This window comes from Capra hircus, chromosome 15, assembly GCF_001704415.2.
Source record: "Capra hircus breed San Clemente chromosome 15, ASM170441v1, whole genome shotgun sequence".
Classification (NCBI taxonomy): Eukaryota; Metazoa; Chordata; class Mammalia; order Artiodactyla; family Bovidae; genus Capra; species Capra hircus.
The window spans coordinates 47677080-47699898 of record NC_030822.1 but is presented as its reverse complement, the minus strand read 5'-3'; the positions used below and the strand labels follow the sequence as shown (position 1 = coordinate 47699898).

At 43.8% G+C, this 22819-nt stretch overlaps 1 protein-coding gene across 4 annotated transcripts in view; it reads left to right on the top strand.

Annotated features, from left to right (window-relative positions):
* Positions 1–22819, top strand: part of SERGEF (secretion regulating guanine nucleotide exchange factor) — a 255185-nt gene that overhangs the window by 153607 nt on the left and 78759 nt on the right. For all 4 annotated transcript variants that reach the window (XM_018059617.1, XM_018059619.1, XM_018059618.1 and 1 more), the window contains one exon: positions 11770–11806. In XM_018059617.1, coding sequence (XP_017915106.1) covers positions 11770–11806 — 37 coding nt within the window. The remainder of the gene's footprint in view (positions 1–11769; positions 11807–22819) is intronic.

Sequence of the window (22819 nt, the reverse complement as noted above, 5' to 3'; positions counted from 1 at the left end):
CTCTCCAAATCCTTCACCCAGACACAGCATGTTTTAACATTTTACCACACTTGTGTGCATTTATGTGTGTGTGTCTCTCTCTTTTCTAAAAACTTAACATTGATAGAACACTGTTGTCTAATCTACAGAGCATCTTCATATTTCTCCAGTTGTCTCAATGACATCTTTTATAACAATTTTTCACTTTGATGTAGGATCCAATCCAGGATCATATATTGCATTTACCTGTCATGTCTTTTAGCTTCCTTTAATCTGGAATAGCTTTTCTTATCTTTTATGACATTGATTTTTTTTTTTTAAGAGCACAGGACAGTTGTTTAGTACAATGACCCTCAATTTGGTTCTATCTGATTTCATTAGGTACTTTCAGCAGGAATATTAAGTAAGTGATATTTCTTTAATATATCACATGAAGAGGCAACTGATATTGATTTATGCCATTGTCAGTGATGCTAACTTAGTGAGGTGACGTCTGCCTCCCTTACTATAAAGCTACCATTTCTCCTTTCTTCATAATTAAGAAGTAATCTGTGAAGAGATACTATGTGAGTCAGTGAAGTGAGACTATGTAAATATCCTGTTCCTCTTCATACTTTGGCCCAATAGTTTCAACATCTATTAATGTTTCTTGCCTGAATTCACCATTATATTGCAAAAAATTATTTTCTTGATAAAAAAAATAATTATTACTTTTACATTTATAATTTTCTACACTTTACTATAAGGGAGAGCTTTCCTTGCTCCCTTATTTATTTATTATTCATAACTATAGTATATACTTAGGATTCGTTCTTGTATTTAATGAGCTATAATATATTATCATTATTCATTTTGATGCCCCAATTTTCCCTGACTTAGCCAGTGGGGGATCCTTCAAGCTTCTATATCCTTTTGACATATCCCTGTCATTCTTTGATCACTTCTTTTCTTCTTGGCACAAATAGATGTTCCAGGCTCAAACTGTTCTTTCCCAGTCTTAACCCTGGAATCAGCCATTCCTTCAGGGAGCTCCGATTCTTCTTAAACAGTATTAAAAAAACCCCAAAATCGGTTCATCAAGTGACCTCACTGCTGCTGGGGTGTCATTGCTTCTAGACAATTTCATATTGGTTTAACTCAACCTCTGTGTGTGTACATGTAGAAAACTGTGAGTTCATACTGATATGTCTAATTCTAACCTTATATCCACAGAGTTCCTCTTGGCCCTCTCTCATTACATATTTGTGTTTTCTTTATCTACTGTGAAAACTCTAGCTCCCAAGAACATTCATATATTTCATGTGCACAGTCCTAAAATATACACAAAATACTTTCAGAACTAATACATGCATACTGCTATGGGAAAAAAATGAATCCACTAAGTAGAGTAAGGGTATTTTTAACAGTTCTTTTTGTTTTTAAACAGAATTTATTTAGTCAAAGTACTGGGCTGAAAAGTTACTAGGACTGGTTCTTTTTCCCCTCTTCAGAACAATTATATTATTTATTTGAAATAAATTTGCCTGTTTTTGAGCTTCATGTAGATAGTGTCTTACAATATTTACTCTTCTGTGTCTGGTGTCTTTTGTTCACTATTATTCTTGAAGATTTATCCATTTTTTGAATAGCAGTAGGGTTTTTATCCCCCCAAAGTTATAAAGTATTCTGATTATACTATACTTTATTCATTCTATTGATGATGAATATTTGGGTAATTTTATGTTTTTATTTATTATGAATAAAGCAGCTGTGAACATTCTTATACATGTCTTTTGATGGAAGTAAGTAATCATTTATTTTGGGTACTTGAGTCTCCTGGTGTGTGTGTCTGTGTGTATTTACTTTTAGCAGATACTGCCAAACAATTTTTCAGTGCAGTTGAGTTTATATTCCTGCTAGGCATGTAAGAGATTTCCAGTTGTTCCACATCCTCATCAGCATTTGGTATTGGCAGTCTTTTAAATTTCAGCCTGTCTTGGCTGTTAGGCAAAGGGTTCAGTTTTTTGGAGAAGCATGCTGGTCTGAATCTGTTAATTACCTGTCTCTGAGGTTAGCTGCTCAGCTCACGTGGTTGTATCTTGTTTTCATGAGCACAAGTAACTTCCTGGTGTTGCCTTTACTGAAATTCAGATGCACTGTTGTGTTTGGCACTTTTAGTCTGTAAGGATCAGAGATACTCTCAGGTTACTTTAGTATGGGCATAAGTACTGGAAACAGGTGAAGCAAATGCCTTATAAAAGAACAACTGGAAAGTCACTTAAAACACAAGGTAGCTCAAAAATATAGACTTTCTTGCACTGTCAGCAGTAGGATCTAGAAATCTCACATTCCAGTGACTTAGCTACTCTTCTTTAGTTTGCTCCTATTGCTTCTGACTCTTCTGACTGTAGCTCCTCTTTATATTAACCTTTCTTGTGTCTATTTTTTCCGGTTACCGCTCCAGCTACCAACAAGACGACTTATACCGTACAACATTTTTCAGGCAGAATTTTCACATTAAGCCACTGCACAGACTGTGGCCAATCTCTGCGTTAACCTTCTCTGTACAGGTATCCATCAATAGCCCATTCACACCAATTATACCACAGTGCACATAGTATCAACATAACAACTTAGGAGAAAGGAATTTTCTTTGAGTGCACTATGGGAAAAGCAAGCATTCTGAGTGGCTGGCTGGCTAGTTTAATTGTGTATATTATATTCTAATTAACTAGACATTTCTCAAGTCCTCTCCTTATCTGGCAGTAAGTAATTGTTGAAAAAAGGAAATGAACTGTTCATAGTGAACATATGCCAGTTCCAAGTGCTTATAGTTTCCTTTTATATGTTCTCCAAATTATATATTTTATATGTTTTGGAGAGATGTCTACAGAACACGGTCAAATTCAAAGTGAATTCTATTCTGTAGAAGTTGGGATAGGGTGTGAAAGGGTTTTAGGATGTATGAGATTCACTTGTTTGTTACCATCCCATCCTAAAGTTGAGGGAACTGAAATCCAGAGAGGTGAAGAGATTTGCCCAAGGTCCTATGACAAGGAGGTGGCAAGGCAAGGACTCAAAATCTAGATCTTCTGGTTCCAAGCTCTTCCCACTACCCTACACTGCCTGGGGAGATATGCCCTACCCCCATACCCAAATTATTAATAGTAGAAAGGAGGTTTGACAAAAGCCAACTTTAGCCAAGGCAAGTGGTAGGATTTGAGAGAAGACAGATCTTTTAAGGGCTGAGATGATCTGGGAGACTTCCTCCAGGCAGTGAGTTTTGAACTGGGCCTTGTAAAGTTGGTAGGTTTAGAATGGTATGGAGAAGGGAGAATGGTGCAAATAATGGTGCAAAAGAGGGAAAACACAGAGATTTCCCAGGGACAGAGAAGAGACTTGTGTTGCTGGGTTAATGTAGGAAAGGAGTGAGAGATCAAGTGTGGCAGGAAGTTGGAGGCTTTGAGACTATGACAACTTAAAAAATTTCTTTTTAAATCAGGTCATGACAGGATGGCGAAAAGAAAGCTTGAGAGGCAGCTCTCAAAAGCTTCCAAGTTGGAGTGGAAAGGACTGAACTAAGATGGTAGCAGCTAGAAAAATCAAGACACGGAGAAGGCAGAATTAACAGGCTCTTGAGACAGAGTAGGAGAGAGACAAAGGAGTCAGAGAGCTGTTAGTCTCTTGAGAGTTTGAGCCTTAATGCCGGGGGCAGTCTGAAACCAGAAGAAGAGGGGCAGGATGTGTAGCGGGTAAAGCTCACAGGCTTTGGATCAAGGCTCACCTAGTAAATAGACCAGTGTGACTTATTTAACTTCTCTAAGTGTGTTTGCTGACCTGTTAGAAGATTGGTCCCCACTTCTAAGAGTAGATGGGAGGATGCAGGTTTGCGATTAAAGTGAAATTCCATAATATCACACATTTGGCATCCAGGCACTTAACAAATTTTAGCTCTCTTCCTCCCCACCCCAACCTCTCCATTTGAGAAGGAAGTAGGACCTAGTTTAAGGTTCATCATCTTAGGTATCAGTCAGTCAGTTCAGTCGTTCAGTCGTGTCCAACTCTGCAATCCCATGGACTGCAGCACCCCAGGCTTCCCTGTCCATCACCAACTCTCAGAGCTTGCTCAAACTCATGTCCATCAAGACGGTGGTGCCATCCAACCATCTCATCCTTTGTCGTCCCCCTCTCCTCCTGCCTTCAATATTTCCCAGCACCAGGGTCTTGTCCAATGAGTCAGTTCTTTGCATTAGGTGGCCTATTCTTAGGTATAGATTGTGCAAAAGGAGGGAGAATGGATACATGTATATGTATGGCTGAGTCCCTTGGCTGTTCACCTGAAACTATCACAACATTGTTGGTCGGCTGTATCCTGATACAAAACAAAAAGTTCAAAAGAAAAACAATAGTAAATCTATTTAAAAAACAAAAGAAAGAAAAATAGGCTTTGCAGGGTGCATGCGTTCTTCCTTCCCTAGATTTTGAGGTGGACAAGCTGAAACCCCTGGCCCCAGATGTCTCATTTTTTTTGGCCTCCTTTGACATCTAGGCTTCAGTCAAAAGTTGACGCCCCCACAAAGGGAGTCAGAGGTGTCTTTGTAAGGGTAGGTGCTTCCAGAAACAAGCAACCGCGCTGCCGCTCTGCTGTCACCAAGGACCACCTTTGAAGCTTTTTCGGAGTCTAGTGGTAAAACGCCTTTGACTGACAGGACTGCAGGTTGCTGTAAAACATGCCCAGCCTCCCAGCCTGCTTTTCTAACAGGCTGGGAAATTCTGGTTTCTCTCCCTTGAGTTCTATGCAGGTGGCAGCTGGGTTAGGGCAGAATTTAGCAAAGGCTGCGCTGAGGCGCCCATTCCCTTCCCTGTTAACCCGTTAATCCCAGTCGGCGCGAGGCTGCCGTTCTGGCGCTGCTTGCCAGTCTGTTCTTTCTCCGACCGGGGGTCGCTGGCCAAGGACCTGCGGTGAAGCGGGGGAGCCGAGGCTGTATCGCCAAAGCTCTCTTTCCGCAGAGTACCCTACGGAGTGGACGACCCGCCCGCCCGCCGTCACGTGCGTTCACACGTGCGCCTTGTTGCCATGGCATCGGCCGGCGCCCAGGCCCATTGGCGCGAGGCAGAACCAATCAGTAGGCCTGTCACGCTGCTACGCACCAGGGTGGTCCCTGAGCTGCCACCTCGCCGTTGGGAGGTCCCCGCGCTGAGGAAGGTCCCTGGATAGTGACGGGCACCAGCTTCGGCGTTGGTCTGGCCTCTGCCTGGTTTCCCTCATTGGAATCTCAATGCTTCTTTCCCTGTGTTCTGGTTGCTCCCCGCTCTACTCTGATTTCCCTGATCAAGTGTGTGGAGTGGAACAACCTGGTGGCCTTCCCCACGAGGTGATAGCTTCCACAAATCTTTGTTGCCATTTTACAGCCATGTCCCCTGAGAAAAAGCCCTGGACCAGCCCTTGATCGAGGTAAACCTAGATCTACCAGAGGTAGATACTCGTAACCCGAGGCAGATGGTTGAGCCTTGTAAACCTGGGGCTTTCCCAGCATAAGATTCCTTGATAATTGACACAGGGTTGCCAGATGTGAGAACATACTATGTGGCACTAGGAAGGGTTTGGACAGTTAACAGGACAGAAATGTTGAAGGAGAATGAGCACAGAATCCAGCACCTCCACCAGCTGTAAGACTCTGATCAGTTACCTCACCTCTCTGAACCCCAGTTGTCTCATTTGTAAAGCGGTTGTAACAAAAGAATCTTAGATTTGGTTTCTGTTTAAATGAAATAATATAGGCAAAGCAGTTAGCCAGGTTCTTGGCCATTAGCGCTCAATAAGGGCCAGTCAGCAGCTTTTAGAAATGGTACAAGTGTGATGGTGGAAACTAAAGCGCTCACACTCAACGTTTGGCAAATATTTTCCTAGTCATCTAATTTCTACTTACGCTTCTAGCTATTCCTTTACTTGGCCCATTAATGTTTCAGCATCTACTGATAGTGTCCACTACCAGTCAGTTCTTGCCCCAGCCTATCACTGTCCAACTGTATTTAGTGGGATCCTGCCCAGGGGGAGTTGTGGCCTCCTTCATGAGAACTGATAGAGTCCAGCTCCACAGGAGGGATCCTGGGAGATCTTGTCCCCATGGCAGTTGAGGCTTTGGAAATTGTTTTCTGCAGCTCTGCCTCCTCAGGCTGAGTTGCCTGAGCAGAGCAGACCCCTCTAGTGTTTGGACCGAGTGACCAGACAACTTTCCATAAACTCCTCTGTCCCCTACTCCTCACTGTTGGGGAGATGTGCCCCCTGAATCCTGAAGGCCTGAACCAGCAAGCTGAAACCCACCCTGGAACAGTCCTGTGCTCTTGACACCCTCTCTCATCTCTCCCGTCTATTCTTCTAATACCTTTCCCTTCCTGCCTTCATGGTGCATTGCAGTGCCTTTCTGCATTTGGACTGGCATCTCCACACCATCTCCATACCACTACTCACACTGTTTTGGGATCATCTCACATCTCTGGGCCCATCTTTGTCTGGGCCCCTCCATGCCTTGTGCTTGGGCTATGTGGCAGACACATTACTGGGCAGGCACCCTGCTGGATCTGTGAGAGACAGAGGTGCTTAACACATGCACAGTTCAAAAGCAAACATCATGCGGTAGGGGCCGTGGTGCATGGTGCTGTGGCAGTAGCCAGGCTGGAGCAGCTGGCTCGACTTTGAGAAGTCCGAGAAGGCTTTACCACGAGGTGATGTGGCACTAGTGGTAAGGGACCTGCCTGCCAATGCAGAAGACATAAGAGATACAGGTTCAACCCCTGGATTGGGAAGATCCCCTGGAGAAGGAAATGGCAACCCACTCCAGTATTCTTGTCTGGGAAATCCCATGGACAAAGGAGCCTGGCAGACTACAGTCCATGGGGTTGCAAAGAGTTGGACAGGACTGAGCATACAGGCACAATGTAAACAATCATAAAGGATTTTGCTAGATGGAGAGTAGGAGAAAGGGAAGTCAAGTCAAGGAGAACAGCATGTGTTAAAGTCTGAAATCATGTGATATTCTTACAGAAAATGTAGCTAGTGTGAATGGGAAAAGGAATATGTTACTTGGGGTTGAGAGTTCATGAGTAGCAAGGGGGAAAAGGGAGGCCAGAGAGGTAAACAGGGGCCTACTTGTAAGGACCTTGTAAGCCATACCATGTTCCTTAGACTTTGCCCTTCCAATGCTGCAATCCTGTGGAGGGTTTTCTATAGGGGCATGACGTGTGCAGGGTTATATGTAAGGAAGATGACAGTCATGGATGTCAGGGGATGGACTGTGTCATTTGTCCTCTAGCAATTCTGTCAGGCAGATGGGAGGATACTCTTTTCTATCTTGTACTCCTGAGAACGCTGAGGCTCCAGGACTAAATACCTTGCCGAAGGTCTGAGAGCCAAAAAGCGGAGGGCTTAGCATTCACCTGGTTCTGACCCTGACTCTCTTTCTGCTGGGCACACTACCATTGTTAACAGAGTCTTCTAGAAAGCTGGGCAGTGGGTAGATGCTGACAGAGGCAATGTGAACCAAATGGCCATTGACACAATCTTGTTGAAGGAGTGCAGCGCTGGGATTTTGTGGCCTGTGGCGTTCAGTCTCCTGACCTCTGTGCCAACGCGCAGACAGCAAGAAACAGCAGGGAACTTTGAGCTTCAAGCACTATATTGCCTTGACAAAATCCATTCATCACTGTCTCGCTCATTAATTCACAGCAGCATCTGCTGCCTGATGCTGGCGTTTGTCAGTGACTTGTTTCTGGAACCCCTGGTCTTCACGGCTGGTCAGCTCTGCAGCCTGCAGCCCCAGGGTGAGCCCTGGCAGTCAGAGGCAGGCCCTTTCTGCCTGCATTTATAAAATGAAATAACTTCATTAAAAAAAAAATAAAGGTAGTGTAACCTGGCAGTATAGAACATGAGCTTGGAGATAGACAGACCTGGCTTTTAGTTTTATGGCTGCCACTTGGCAAGCTAGGAAGTTATGAATATATATGAACCTCAGTTCTCTTCTCTCTGAAATGAGCAAAGTCAAACCTATCTAAAAGATTACTGTTATGAGTAAGGTGAGATAGTGTTTATTAAGTGTCTTGGCATGACACCTGGCACATATGAGTCCTCAGTGTATGGTGGCTTTAATTTTGAACATTTAAAGAATGTTTGAAAAATAGAGAATTAAAAGAAAAAAAATCTTTTAATCTTACCACCATGATACAATTACCTTTATAATTTAGTGAATTGTTTCCTTCAAATTTTTATCCCCTACTTCAGAACATGTCAGATTTTATAGAATATTTATTTTATAGTCAAGAGCCTTTTTTTTTTTTTTTTGCTCCTCTGTGGTGGGAACTGCATTAGATTTATTTTTCTTATTTTTACTAGATAATTTTTCTGATTATTAAAATTGTATATAAAATTTAAAGAGCATAGAAAAAAGCAAAGGGAAAACCATACTCATCAGTTCAGTTCAGTTCAGCTGCTCAGTTGTGTCCGATTCTCTGCGACTCTTTGCAACCCCATGAACCGCAGCACGCCAGGCCTCCCTGTCCATCACCAACTCCTGGAGTCCACCCAAACCCACGTCCATTGTGTCGGTGGTGCCATCCAACCATCTCATCTTCTGTCGTCCCCTTCTCCTCCTGCCCTCAATCTTTCCCAGCATCAGGGTGTTTTCAAATGACTCAGCTCTCTGCATCAGGTGGTCAAAGTATTGGAGTTTCAGCTTCAACATCAGTCCCTCCAGTGAACACCCAGGACTGATCTCCTTTAGGATGGACTGGTTGGATCTCCTTGCAGTCCAAGGGAATCTCAAGAGTCTTCTCCAACACCACAGTTCAAAAGCATCAATTCTTTGGCATTCAGCTTTCTTTATAGTCCAACTCTTACATCCATACGTGACCACTGGAAAAACCATAGCCTTGACGAGATGGACCTTTGTTGGCAAAGTAATGTCTCTGCTTTTTAATATGCTGAATAGGTTGGTCATAGCTTTCTTTCCAAGGATCAACCATCTTTTAATTTCATGGCTGCAGTCACCATCTGTAGTGATTTTGGAGCCCCCAAAATAAAGTCAGCCACTGTTTCCACTGTTTCCCCATCTATTTGCCATGAAGTAATGGGACTGGATACCATGATCTTAGTTTTCCGAATGTTGAGCTTTAAGCCAACTTTTTCACTCTTCTCTTTCACTTTCATCAAGAGGCTCTTTAGTTCTTCACTTTCTGCCAGAAGGGTGGTGTCATCTGCATATCTGAGGCTATTGATATTTTTCCCGGCAATCTTGATTCCATCTTGTTTCATCCAGCCTAATGTTTCTCATGATGTACTCTGCATATAAGTTAAATAAGCAGGGTGACAATATATAGCCTTGACATACTCCTTTCCCAATTTGGAACCAGTCTGTTGTTCCATGTCCAGTTCTAACTGTTGTTTCCTGACCTGCATACAGATTTCTCAAGAAGGTCAGGTGGTCTGGTGTTCCCATATCTTTCAGAATTTTCCACAATTTATTGTGATCCACACAGTCAAAGGCTTTGGCATAGTCATACTCATAATTCCCCCCTTATCTTTATTTTTATCCTTACCCTTACCTTATCCTTACCCCAGAGGCTATCACTATTAAATTTTTGGAATAACTCCTTCCAGTCTTTTATTCATGTTTTATTATAGAGTTGAGATCATATTACATATATAATTTTTATGTAGTTTTTCAGTTCATAGGATATCACACGTATTTTCCTTTATTGTAAGCATCATTTCCCAAGGCTGCATAATAATTTCCAAGTCATCAGATGGCTCTACTGTAACTTACATAGAATTCTCCTATTGTTAGACATCTAAGTTTGTTCCTAATTCTTCCATCTAAGTAGCTTCCTATGACAAAACCAAGGGAACCAGCCTCAGTATAACCAGGAAGCGCATGATGAACTTGTGCTGTGTGTATGGCCTGGGTGAGGCCTAGGGGGACCCCTCAGATAAATCAGATACAGAGCCTGCCTCAAAGGAGCTCAGAGACTAGTCACCCTGGAAATATTTAATATCCAGGTACTTCTTTGCCAGACAGTGTCAGGGACTCCAACTAAACGTGGGTAGCCCTCTTCCCTGCGGAAACTAAGATCCTAGACCCATAGATTTTACAAAGGAAAAAGCCGGAGAAGCCTGGCTGCCCCTTCTTACTTGAAGTGAAGTGAAAGTCGCTCAGTCATGACCAGCTCTTTGCGACTCCATGGTCTTGGTCCATGGACTTCTCCAGGCTAGAATACTGGAGTGGTAGCCTTTCCCTTCTTCGGGGGATCTTCCCAACCCAGGGATCGAACCCAGGTTCGAATGCAGGATCGAACCCCTGCATTGCAGGCAGATTCTTTATCAGCTGAGCCACCAGGCCTGCCATACTCAAATGTCTTTTGAGCCTGTTACCTTGACTGTCAGGGGCCTGTGCTAGTTACCCTTGAATATCACTGCCAAGTGGTTTTTCACTGGCAAAGAGTAAGAAGTTACGGCACCAGGAAACTGTGAGAATGAGGGACTCAGAGAGGCTCTAGTCTTAATTTAGGCACACACACACTTCCACTGGCACCTGATGCAAGTTATATTTCCTCCTCCTAAGCCCATTTTCTCCACGTTGTGTGAAAGATCGGACTCGGTGATCTCCAGGGCTCTTCCAGTTGACATTCCGTAAGTACCTGAAGCCCTTTTTCTTGCCAGGAGCTAAAGTAAGCATCACAGTAAAAGTTGCAGGATCTTCTCCAGAGCTTAGAGTTCCTTTTAATTAGTACCTGGGGGACAATTTATGTTCTTATTTTCCCAGTCACTTCCTTCTGGTAGCATTTGGGACATGCGGAGACTGAGAGGCAAGAAATAGCTCTCACTGGGTACAGCACTGGATTCAGAACCCCAAATGATTGTCTCGTAGGTATTTCTTCTTTAGGTACTTTGTTCTGTCATTCATTTTCTCCGAGCCCCAGACCTTGTACAGTCCATCTGTGAGTAGTGCAGAGGGGAATGAAGCAGAGCGCTGTCTTCAAGATACACACAGTCTAGTGAGGAAATGGGAAAAAATGTAAAAGACGACAAGATGATTGCTGCAGTGGGGATACATATAAACTGCCTAATGGAAGCAGTGCTTCAGTCAGCTAGAAGCAGGAGCAAGGGAGTGTCTGAATGCTTTGGAATTTTAAAGGATGAAAAGAAGTTTTCGAGGTAGGCGGTTCAGGAGAGGCCATGCAGAGCAGAGGAGCAGCATGTGTAAAGGCCCGGAGGTGTGGCAGGACGTGTTCAGAGAACTGCAGGTGGTTTGTGTGGCTAGAAGGTAGAAGGGAGGGTGAGCGGATGGGCAGAAGTCAAGCGTTTTCCCTTGGGCAAGTCTGTTTCCACTGAATTCTTTGCTCATTTTATCATTCCAGGCCAGAGTGAGGGACCTTTTAGCTCAGTTTTCCAAAACTGTCATTTGTATTGCCTTATATTTTCATTTTTTTTACAGTAACACATGCTCATTATAGAAAATTAAAAAAAATAAAAAAGAGTATAAAGAATAAAGGATTAAAAAAAATCACTTATGGTCTCTGCCTACAAGCAAATGCATTAACATGGTGGTATTTTTCCATTGAATTTTTTTTTTTTCACTTTTTATGGAGTTGTGAGTGTATTGTAATTATAGCCTTTTGTTCATTGTGCCCCTTTCTACTTCCTAAAATTGCTCAAAAACTGGATGTTAATATCCTTAAAAATAACTCTGATCATGAAATATAATGGCTTAAATATTCTATTTATATCTATCATATAACTTATTTTATTTCTTTTTACAGATCTCCTGTGGCTCAGAGCATAATCTGGCGGTGATTCGTAAGTAATTTGTGTCCTGATAACTGCATTTATTCTGAAACTCATGGGCAGAACTGGAGGACTCTTGGTTAAGCAAAGGCCAAAGTGCGTGTGTGTGTGTGTATGTTGGGGGAGATTCTGGGAAATGGAAGTGTTTAGTTGACCAAGGCTTTGCTAGAGGCCCTTTCTCTAAAATTTCTATTCATATTATTGAGCATCTAAAAAGGTACCTGAGCTAGCCTCCCTGCTTTAGGAAGAGGCATTTTGGGGGAAATTAAAGATCTTACAGGTTGAGGGCATCATGTGCAGAGAGCCGAACATAGGAGGCGAAGAGGATTGGGCTGCTCCTGGCTCTTGAGTCAGTCCTTTGCGCCGAGTTCTTCCCTCTTGCTTGGCTCTTTCTTTGGAGACGGGTTGGTGGTTGAGGGGGAGGGGGCTTGGCCCACCGCTTTCCTGCCTTGTGTTTCATGGCACTCAGGAACTCCCAAGCCTCTGATTAATTGATGTTTCTTCTTATTGACTGTTGATAACCAAGGTTCAGTGGTTTTTATAATCAGGCCTGTGAGTAATTCCTTCAAAAAGGTTTCTCGTTACTTCCGCAGGTAGACTCAGTCGGTAGGTTAAAGAGACAGCGTAGAGTCTGGCTATCTGAGTTCAATGCAGGCTTCTACTTATTAGTTGTGTGACCCCAGACAAGGTGCTTAGCTCTCCATGCCTCATCTTTCTCATTTTTAAAATGAGAAGGGCAATAGCATCTTGGGGTTATTGGGGCTGTTGTGAGGGTTAAAGGAGTCGATATGTGTATAGCACTTAGAAGAGCACTTAGCTCCTAGTAGGGGTTTTAGAAGTGTTAGTTGATATTATCTAATATCATTCGTTCAAATAATTGCCCCCATCTTTAGGTCCCCCATCTGTGGAATGGAGCAGTTAAAACAGAAAACCAAATTCCCTTCAGCCCCAGTATTTTATTTTTAAGGGTATTTTTTAACTGGAGTATAATTACTTTACAGTGCTGTTAGTTTCTGCTATACAGCAGTATCAATTGGCTATAAATATACATATATCCCTTCTCTCTTGAGCCTCCCTCCCACCCCCTCCATCTCACCCTTTTAGGTCATCACAGCCCAATATCTTAGGGCTCTATTACAACCCCACTGCTGTCTGCTTTGAGTAGGTGATATCTGTTCTGTGAACATCCCTCTCCCAGCCTCTGAATCTCAGCCTCTGAAGGGCAAGGCCCCTGCATTTTCCTTTTGTTTCCTGCTTATTTGCAGCACCCAGAGCAGTGCCTGGCACTCAGAAGAAACTCAAGCACTGTTTTCTGGATTAAGCTAGACTGGCTGGCTCAGCTGCCTGGGGTGGCAGTTTGAAGCACTGCTATGCAGGCCCAAATGTGATGTGCAAGAAGGCAGAACCAAGGACAGCAGAGGAGGTAGGCTGCCAGCCAGCAGAGGGGGTGGGGGGGAGGAAAGGGGCTGGAGTCAGAGAGGGAGTGAGAAAATGTAACAGCAAACCTGTGTGCTTTGCAACGCCAGATACTTTATACTGGAATTGCTCCAGCCTGGGTGTAATTAAGACAAGCTAATCAAAGAATCAGAGGCAGTGCCTCGGATGTTGCGGCTGCTGCTGTCACTGGACTGGAAGAGAGGTTGGCTTCTTCTGGGACCAGCACAAACAATAAGATTGCAGGGAATCTAAATACGAGAAAGAACAAAATACTGCTGACGGAGGGGGCCGGAGTCAGCAGGGTGGCAGGCAGAGCCGACAGGCAGCCTAGGGCTGTAGACAGAGCGCAGACAGCCCTGGTTTAAACCGGCTCCATCTCTGTGTGAGCTTCCATCTTTTCCTCATCTGTGTAATGGGGATAATTCCACCTTGCAGGATTGTTGTTGTAAGGATTAGAGAAGATAATATATCTGAAGTACCTGGTATTATATAGGAGGTGTGTAAGAAATAAAGTAACTATTCCATTTCTTTTTCAGTTCTCGTCAGCGTAGGAAGAGGGGAAAGTCACTTGTTAGTGTAACTGTTCTAGTGAAGTAATTCTTGGTTGGGAGAGAGAAATGATGACATTCTGGAAAGGTGTGTCCAGCGTTCCTACATAAGTGAGGAAAACAGCAGAGCCAGTGGGAGAGCAGGGCATGGCATACTGGTGAACTCCTTGAGGGCAAACCTCTTATTTTCCATTTAGTTCCCAAAGCCTGGGGCTTGGCTCAGTCTGCTGAATGAGTGGTTTCAGAGTCAGGAAAGGTGGGCCCAGTCCCAGGACTCTGGACACGTATACCTGCCTGCGTGTGAGCTGGGATCAGAGGCTGAGCGCCCCTGGGGGCATGGTGCTCTCAGTGGGTGCCCGGCAGGGTGCAAGCTGTGCAGCAGGAAGCGACAAGAAGCCCCTGTGAGCCCTGGCAGGAGGCCAGCAAGAGGGAGACAAGCTGGAGGAGCAGAGTTCCTACCAGCTGGATGCCTGGCTCTCACGGCCGGCTCCCCTCGCCACCCTCCTGCCCCTGCTGCCTTCAAGTGGACTTCTCTGCCTTCAGTCTCCGCCCCGAGATCCAGGCCCTCCATGCCTGTGCTGGGTCACACAGGCGATGGGTGCAAAACAGTTACCGAATAGACTGGAGCAGAATGTAGAGAAGCCACACTTCGCTGGTTGAGGGGAGAAGAAACACATCAAACCAGAAGGGAGGGGGAAGGGAGATGGTTGAAACAATGTAACTTGGGCCCTACTCTGTCTTAAAATGCACAGGACTCCACAAAGCCTATTTGTTGTACCCACTTCATGGAGAAGAAAACTGAGACTCAGAGGTGAAACAAGGTGCTCAGGGCTAAGTAGCAGTAGATGACAGCACTCTGTGCCTGACTTTTCCAAAAATGCTTCTTCGACTCTCTCACCTCCTCAGGGCCAAGGAGGGTGGGGAGTGACTAAGAGCACAGATGCTGGGATCCTATCTCCTGGATCCAAATCCTGGTACCTCTGTTTATGAGCCGTATAGCCTTGAATATGAATGACTTAGCCTCTCTGTGTCTTAAAAAAAAAAAAATTATTTTAATTGAAAGATAATTACTTTACAATATTGTGCTGGTTTTTGCCATACATCATTGTGAATCGGCCATAGGTACAGTGTGTCCCCTCCAGCCTGAACCCCCCTCCCACCTCCCTCCCCGCCCTATCCCTCCAGGTTGTCACAGTGCACTGACTTTGGGTGCCCTGTGTCACATGTCAAACTCATCCTGGTTGTCTCTTTTACATATTGTAATGTGTATGTTTCAGTGCTATCCTCTCAAACCATCCCACCCTCCCCTTCTCCCTCTGAGTCTAAAAATCTGTTCTTTATGTCTTGGTCTCTTTTGCTGTCCTGCACGTAGGATTGTTGGTACCATCTTTCTAGATCCCATATATGTGTGTTAATATATGGTATTTATCTTCTTCTTTCTGACTTACTTCACTCTGTATAGTAGGCTCTACATTCATCCACGTTTTTAGAACTGACTCAAATGCATTCATTTTTATAGCTGAGTAATATTCCATTGTGTATATGTACCACAGCTTCCCTATCCATTTATCTGCCGGTAGACAGCTAGGTGGCTTCCATGTCCTAGCTATCGTAAACAGTGCTGCAGTGAACACTGGGGTACATGTGTGTCTTTCAGTTCTGGTTTCCTCAGGGTACTCTCTGTGGCTTGACTACCTCATCTGGAAGATCATGTTATTGACCTCATAGTGTTGTTATGTAAAGTGCTGACAGTGCCTGACTCAAAAATAAAGGCTCAGTAAATGTTAGCTGTTGTTGGTGTTGCTTTTATTATATGTTGAGAATATAATTTAAGGAAGTAATATTAAGGTGACTGTAAGAAGGCTGAAGCTCATGGTAGGAATTCCAGAAAGTGGAGAGAGAAGTGTCTCCCTCACCTAGCTTGTCAGGGTCCAGGATCTCGGCAGAGCGGCAGAATGGATTTGTAAGCTGCAGCCTGGGTACACTGATCTGGGGGATCTCGAAACCCCAACAGCCCTGGAAAGAGTGCCAGCCCAGCTTTGCTCAATGTCAGGGTTCTACTGTTCACTGTCCCAGACAGGGACTGGGGCCCTGCGTGTTCCAGCCCAAGAGAAGCCCCACAGCAGCCACGTTAGCTTCTTGAAGTGAAAGTGTTAGTTGCTCAGTCATGTTCGACTCTTTGCGACCCTACGGAACTGTAGCCTGGCATGCTCCTCTGTCCATGGAATTCTCCAGTCAAGAACACTGGAGTGGGTAGCCATTCCCTTCTCCAGGGGATCTTCCCGACCCAGGGATCAAACCGGAGTCTCCTGCATCTCAGGCAGATTCTTTACTGTCTGAGCCACTGGGGAAACCCATCAAGTCAAAACATCAATGATTCAACTCTGCTACTTCATTTGCTTCCGGGCCTCTTTGTTCCTCCTTCTTTTGCAGTTTGGTTTGGTTCTTTCCTTAGTTGTCCAGTGAAGTTTCTCTTGACCTGGGCTGTGTTTGCCACAAGGTTGCCCCCATGGCTAGAGAGGATGGTGAGGCAGGGCAGGCTCCCGTATTAGACAAAGGAAGAGCCTCTGGAGCTGAGTGTAGACAAACTCAGTGCAGGAAGGAAAAGCGGGAGCCATTGGCCATGGCCGGCCTGGTCCCTGTCTTGCTGTGTGCCTTGTACAATCGTTCTTCCCCACTGAGCCTGATTCCTCATCTGTAAAACCAGCATCACAATACCCAACTCTAAAAGATATTATTCCAAATGGCACAGGTGTGTCAGGCGCCTGCCCAGTGCCTGTCATAGCATAGGTGCTCAGCGGGTGAACTTGGCAGGTTCACGAGTTCAGCTGCTTGCTTGCGTGCTTCCTTCCTTCCTTTTCACCCAGGATTCCCCTCCGCATTCTGACGAAGCTGGCCAGCTCCCCTTCGTGGGCATAGCTGAGGTGAGCAGGGGTGAGATGAGGGCGTGTGGCCGCCACTTGCTCAGAGGATCCCTGGCTGCCAGGGGCAGGTGTCCCAGGCCCAGCTCTGTCTTTGGGGCCCTCACCTCTGTGTCTGGCTGAATTGGCTCCAGCTGTTTCCCTTCCCCTTGGGAGCGGCTTACTTTGGCTTGAATGGGCAATTTGTTTGCCTTTTCTCCTGATGTGCAGTTGTTCAGCCTCCCCTTCCTGCAGAGAAAAAAGAGCTGACTGCATTTCCTCTCTCCCACTCCATGCAGGCCCTTAGAAGGGATTTTACTGGGGGCGCTTTCCTGGAGCACTCATGCATGCCACACAGGCATTGGTAAAGGGTTAGATATTTGGCAGCAAAGTGTAGTGCCTCCTCCTCCAAGCAAAAGCAGCTCTTTTACCAAACTGGAACTATAATCTGTGCAAGGATCTTTTATTTTTTATTATTTTCCTTTCACTGATTATTTCCAACTGTTGAACCTTTGTGCTTTTCTAATATGTGTGGCAGAACAGCTGACTGGCGTGGCCTGAGACCTGTCAAGTGGGGTCGCATAGGAATTGAATCGAGAGAGCTAACTTATTTGACACTGGCTGTAGATCTGAGAGGCAGTACCTCCAAACCCCAGGGCCTTGTAGAGATCTTCGAGGCAAGGACAGGCTTATATGGTCCTGTGCACAATGGGATGGGCAGAGTGGAAATGCTTTACTTATTTTGTCCCATTTAATCCTCAAACCCAGTTGGTGCACGGTTGTTAACCCTGCTTTCTAGATGAGAGAATCTGAAGCTTAGGTTGAGCTGTTTGCACCACCAGGTCATCAGGTCAGGAGGAATCTGTGCGTCGAGTCTTTAACCCAGGCCTCTAACTCCAGAGTCTGTGGTCTCCTGCCTGCTGCTGCCTTCCTGCAGACCCTGACAGTCTAGCCTGTTTTTAAGGCCACCAGATAAGATTATTTCATCTCTTCATTTCAATATTTAGTTCCCCTTCATGTTGGCAAGTTCTGTATATTTAGATTCTATGCAGTCTGGTTCAGATTAAGCAGCTCTCTGCATAGTAACTAGGTAAAATTGTGACATTGATAACATTGTGTTGTTATCGCGTTTCCCTCTTTACCTTCTGAGGGTCCCATCCCTTTTAGGATTCTTCTTCTGGTGTCCCTTCTCTTTAAAATTTTCTTTTACTTATTTAATTTGTGAATAATTAATACATGTACATTATTTAAAACTTAAAAAGCACAAAAAGATATTAAATGAAAAACTTCCCTCCTGCTTTATCTTCCTTCTATCCAGTGCCCCAAAACCCTTCTACTACATGTGAAACTAATGCTATTATTAGTTTCTTCATATCCTTCTAGTTGCTTTTTGCATACATAAGTGAATGCTAAGATTTATTTTTATCTTCTCTTTTACATAAATTGTAGTATACTTTACATGCTTTTTACTGTCTGATTTTTTTCTTTCAGTAATTGATCTAGGAGATCTTTTCATATCAGTATAAAAGCCTTTCTAGGGACTTCCCTGGTGGTCCAGTGGTTAAGAATTTGCCTTGCAATGCAGAGACTTGGGCACAATCCCTGGTCAGGGAACTAAGATCCCACAGGATATGGGGCAGCTAAGCCCTTGTGCCACAACTGCTGAGCCCACGTGCCACAACTAGAGAGTTTGTGCACCACAATGAAGATGCAAAACAGCCAAATTAAATTAATTAATTTTTTAAAAGCCTTTCTAGTTCATTATTACCACTACGTAATATTCTGGTATACCTATGTTCAGTTCAGTTCAGTTCAGTCGCTCAGTCATGTCCGACTCTTTGCGACCCCATGAAACACAGCACGCCAGGCCTCCCTGTCTATCACCAACTCCTGGAGTCCACCCAAACCCATGTCCATCAAGCTGGTGATGCCATCCGACCATCTCATCCTCTGTCATCCCCTTCTCTTCCTGCCCTCAATCTTTCCCAGCATCAGGGTCTTTTCATATGAGTCAGCTCTTCGCATCAGGTGGCTAAAGTATTGGAGTTTCAACTTCAACATCAGTCCTTCCAATAACACCCAGGACTGATCTCCTTTAGGATTGACTGGTTGGATCTCCTTGCAGTCCAAGGGACTCTCAAGAGTCTTCAACATCACAGTTCAAAAAGTGTCGATTTTTTGGTGCTCAGCTTTCTTTATAGTCCAACTCTCACATCCATACATGACCAACTGGAGAAACCATAGCCTTGTCTGGACAGACCTTTGTTAACAAAATAATGTCTCTGCTTTTTAATATGCTATCTAGGTTGGTCATAACTTTCCTTGCAAGGAGTAAGCATCTTTTAATTTCATGGCTGCAATCATCATCTGCAGTGATTTTGGAGCCCAGAAAAATAAAGTCAGCCACTGACTTTCACTGTTTCCCCATCTATTTGCCATGAAGTGATGGGACCAGATGCATGAACTTAGTACCTATGTACCTATGTACCGTGATTTATTTAACCAGTGCCCTGTTGCTGGAGATTTAGGTGATTTCCTGTCTTTTGCTTATTACAAGTTGTGACATAGTGAATTACCTTGTATATGTGTGTTATTTCATGTTTAGGTGAGTATAGCAGTAGGATAAATTCCTAGAAGTAAAATTATTTTGTTAAAGAGTATTTATTATTTTGCAAGATACTGCAGAAATTGGCTTCTATAGGAATTGTACCATTTTCTACTCCCAACAGCAGTGTATGAGAGTGTCTGCTTCTGCAGCCTCCCTAATAGTGTGTTAGGAAACTTTGGGATTTTTGCCAATTTAATAGGTGAAAAACTGCTCAGGGTGGTTTTGGCTTATCTTACTTTTTCAATTGAAGTATAGTATGTAAATAGTAAAGTGCACAAATCTTAATGGTTCAGATTGATGAGTGTTTACACATGTATCTACTTAAGAAACCACCATCCAGCACAAGATACAAACCATCTCCAGCACCCCAGAAGGCTGCTTCCTGCTTGTTCTCAGTCAGTAACCCACCGGGAACCACTGTCCCACTTCTGTTTCCAGAGATCAGTTCTTCCCTGTTCTTAAACTTCATATAAATGGCATCATAAAGCATGAACTCCTGTGTGGCTTCTTTAGTTCAACACACTGTGTCCATTAAAACCATCCACTCTCTGTGTAGCAATCGTTTTCTTCTATTGATGAGTAATATGTCACTTATGAATATACTACAATTTATTAATCCATATAACTGCTGAAGAGCGTTTGAATTGTTTCCAGTTTGAAAATGATGAATAAAGCTGCTATGAACGTTCTTCTACATGCTTTTTGGTGAACATACACATTTATTTCTCTTGAGAATGTAACTAAGAGGAGGATTTCTATGTTACTAGGTCATATGTATAGCATTAGTAGATTCTGCTCAACAGTTTTACAAAGTAGTTGTACCAATTTATACTCCTACCAGCAACATATGAGAGCTCTAATTGTGCCATATCTTTGCCAGGTATTTTCAGTCTTATTGATTTAGGCCATTCTGCTGGGTGTGTAGTGTGGAGTCTCACTGTGATTTAATTTGCATTTCTCTGGTAACCAATGATGTGGAGCACTTTTGTATATGCTTATAGGCCACGCACATAGCTTCTGTTTGTCTAGCATGAAGACTTTGCTCATTGTTTTAAAGTGAGTTTTGTCTCTGCTTTTCGTAACAATTTGTAGAGATCCTTTGTCTTATGAATTTAGTTTCTTTGTAGCATATATATATTGTGAACATCTCCTGGGCAGTGACTTTCTCCTTTGTTCTTTTAATGTAAACAGTGATGATATTTATCTTTTGGTAAATATCAATAGATATTCTTAATTTTAATGAAGTCTAGCTAATCAATCTTTTCTTTAATGATTTGAGGTGTTTGGGTCCTACTTAAAACACTTTGCCTATTTCAAGGTCATCAAAATGAAAATATCCCTCCATGTTCTCTCCTTTTTTTTCCCCCCTTTTGGCTGTGCTGCACGACAGGCAGGATCTTAATTCCCTGACCAGGGACTGAACACCTACTGCATGCAAAGTAGTGTCGTACATAAACTGTGTTGTTCATCTTAATAGACCTGCACTGTCTATACTTGCTTTGCGTGCAGTAGGTGCTTGTTCCATGCAGTAGGAGGAAATACATGCCCCCTGCAGGGGAAGAGCTGAGTCTTAACCACTGGACCACCAGGGAAGTTCTCCTTTGTCCTTTTCAGCAATTGAGTTGTTGGTCTTCTGCTAATAAGTTTCTAGGAGCTCTTTATATATTAGGAAGATTAGGCCTTTGTCTGTGATTTGCATTGCTCATGTATTTTCCTAGATCTTTGCCTTTTGTTTTTGCTTTTGATGTTTTTATTTTGTCCTGTTTTTATCATGCAACTTTTCTTTCACTGTAAATGGAATTGACCAGTCTTTTCCTAGAGTTCTGGATGCCTTTAGAATATGGCTTCTGGATTTTGAGTTAGAGAATCCCTCCCCATCCCAGGGTATAAAGGACTTTCCTTGTTTTTTATTCTGGTACTTTATGGTTTTATAGTCTACATGTGAATCTTTGATCTATTTGGAATTTATCCTGATATATGTCAGGTGCAGATTCAACTTCATTATTTTTCCAGATGGCTACTCAATTGTCTCAACACTGTTTATTGAATTCACTCTTTTTGGCTGCCTTCCTGGGTCCTGTCACTACCAGTATAGCCCTCAGGCATAATGAGGAGCAATGACTTAACCCAAGATTGCCCAACTAATCAGTGGCACAGTTGGGGCCAGTACTTGGGTCCAGCTCCTATTGCTTAGACAGGGCTTGTGGCTGGCTCTCGAGGAACTTTCTAAGTGATTGTGATCTCCCAGGCTGTTTGCTAAGTGGAGGGGGTCTGCTAAAGGCAGAGAGGCCTCTTTTACTTCGTTTCTTAGGTCCTGAGTACTCTGTCCCAGGTCCCACTTTTCTTAGCCTTGGAGGTGATATACTTGTTGCCTCTATCACACCACTTGAGGCACCTTATTTTCTTCACTGCCAGGCTAGAATGTGGTCAGATCTGCATTCAAGAGAAGTGTTTCACAATTAATCAGAGATATTTTTGCAGACCAGTGGTTATCATTTGAGTCACATTTCTGTTGAGTCATTTGTTTTCAAAGCATAGCCTCACATCACAAAAAAATGCCTCCTTGCTGCTATTGCTGCTAAGTCGCTTCAGTCATGTCTGACTCTGTGTGACCCCAGAGACGGCAGCCCACCAGGCTCCCCCGTCCCTGGGATCCTCCAGGCAAGAACACTGGAGTGGGTTGCCATTTCCTTCTCCAGTGCATGAAAGTGAAAAGTGAAAGTGAAGTCGCTCAGTCGTGTCCTACTCTTAGTGACCCCACGGACTGCAGCCTACCAGGCTCCTCTGTCCATGGGATTTTCCAGGCAAGAGTACTGGAGTGGGTTGCCATTGCCTTCTCCTCCTTAGCTCTCCATAAAAATGGAATTTTTCCCCCCACTATTACTCCTAAATAAGCAATGTTGTGTCACTCCACAGTAGTCATTCCACATGAGACCTCAGGTGAAGGTGCCAGAATGTCAAGGAGGCTCACAGAATTGCTAAATTACTCATCTCTATGCAGCCTTTTTGGGCACAAGATTCGGCACCATGTTTTGGCTTAATATTCTGATCCTTCTAGAGTTGCTTACAGTATCAAAACCTGTAATTGTGTCTCACTGCAGTTGTTTGCAAATACTCAAGAGGCCTGTGGCCTTGCAAAAGTAAGTCTTACTAAAGTGAATTCAAAGTAAAAAAAAAATACAGAGTTAGCATGAGATAGAGACAGCCTTCTGCAACAGAAGGGCTGAGCTTTGGTCCCAGCTCTGTCCGCCACTAAGCTCTGTCTGGGCAAGCACCCTCCCTCTCTTGACCTTAGGATCCCCTCTGGGAAATATTTCTGAAGTCTGCTTCATTGCTCAAGTCTGTCCTCATGTGCATGAACTGTGTTGTACATCTTAATAGACCTGCACTGTCTATACTTGCTTTGCATGCAGTAGGTGTTTGTATGTTTGTTAAATGCTGAATGAATATTACATACAGTATTTCCCTTATCCCTTCCCATCAGCTTGCTAGTGACTACTAATGTGCCCTGTAGCATTCTGGGTGCTGAGGT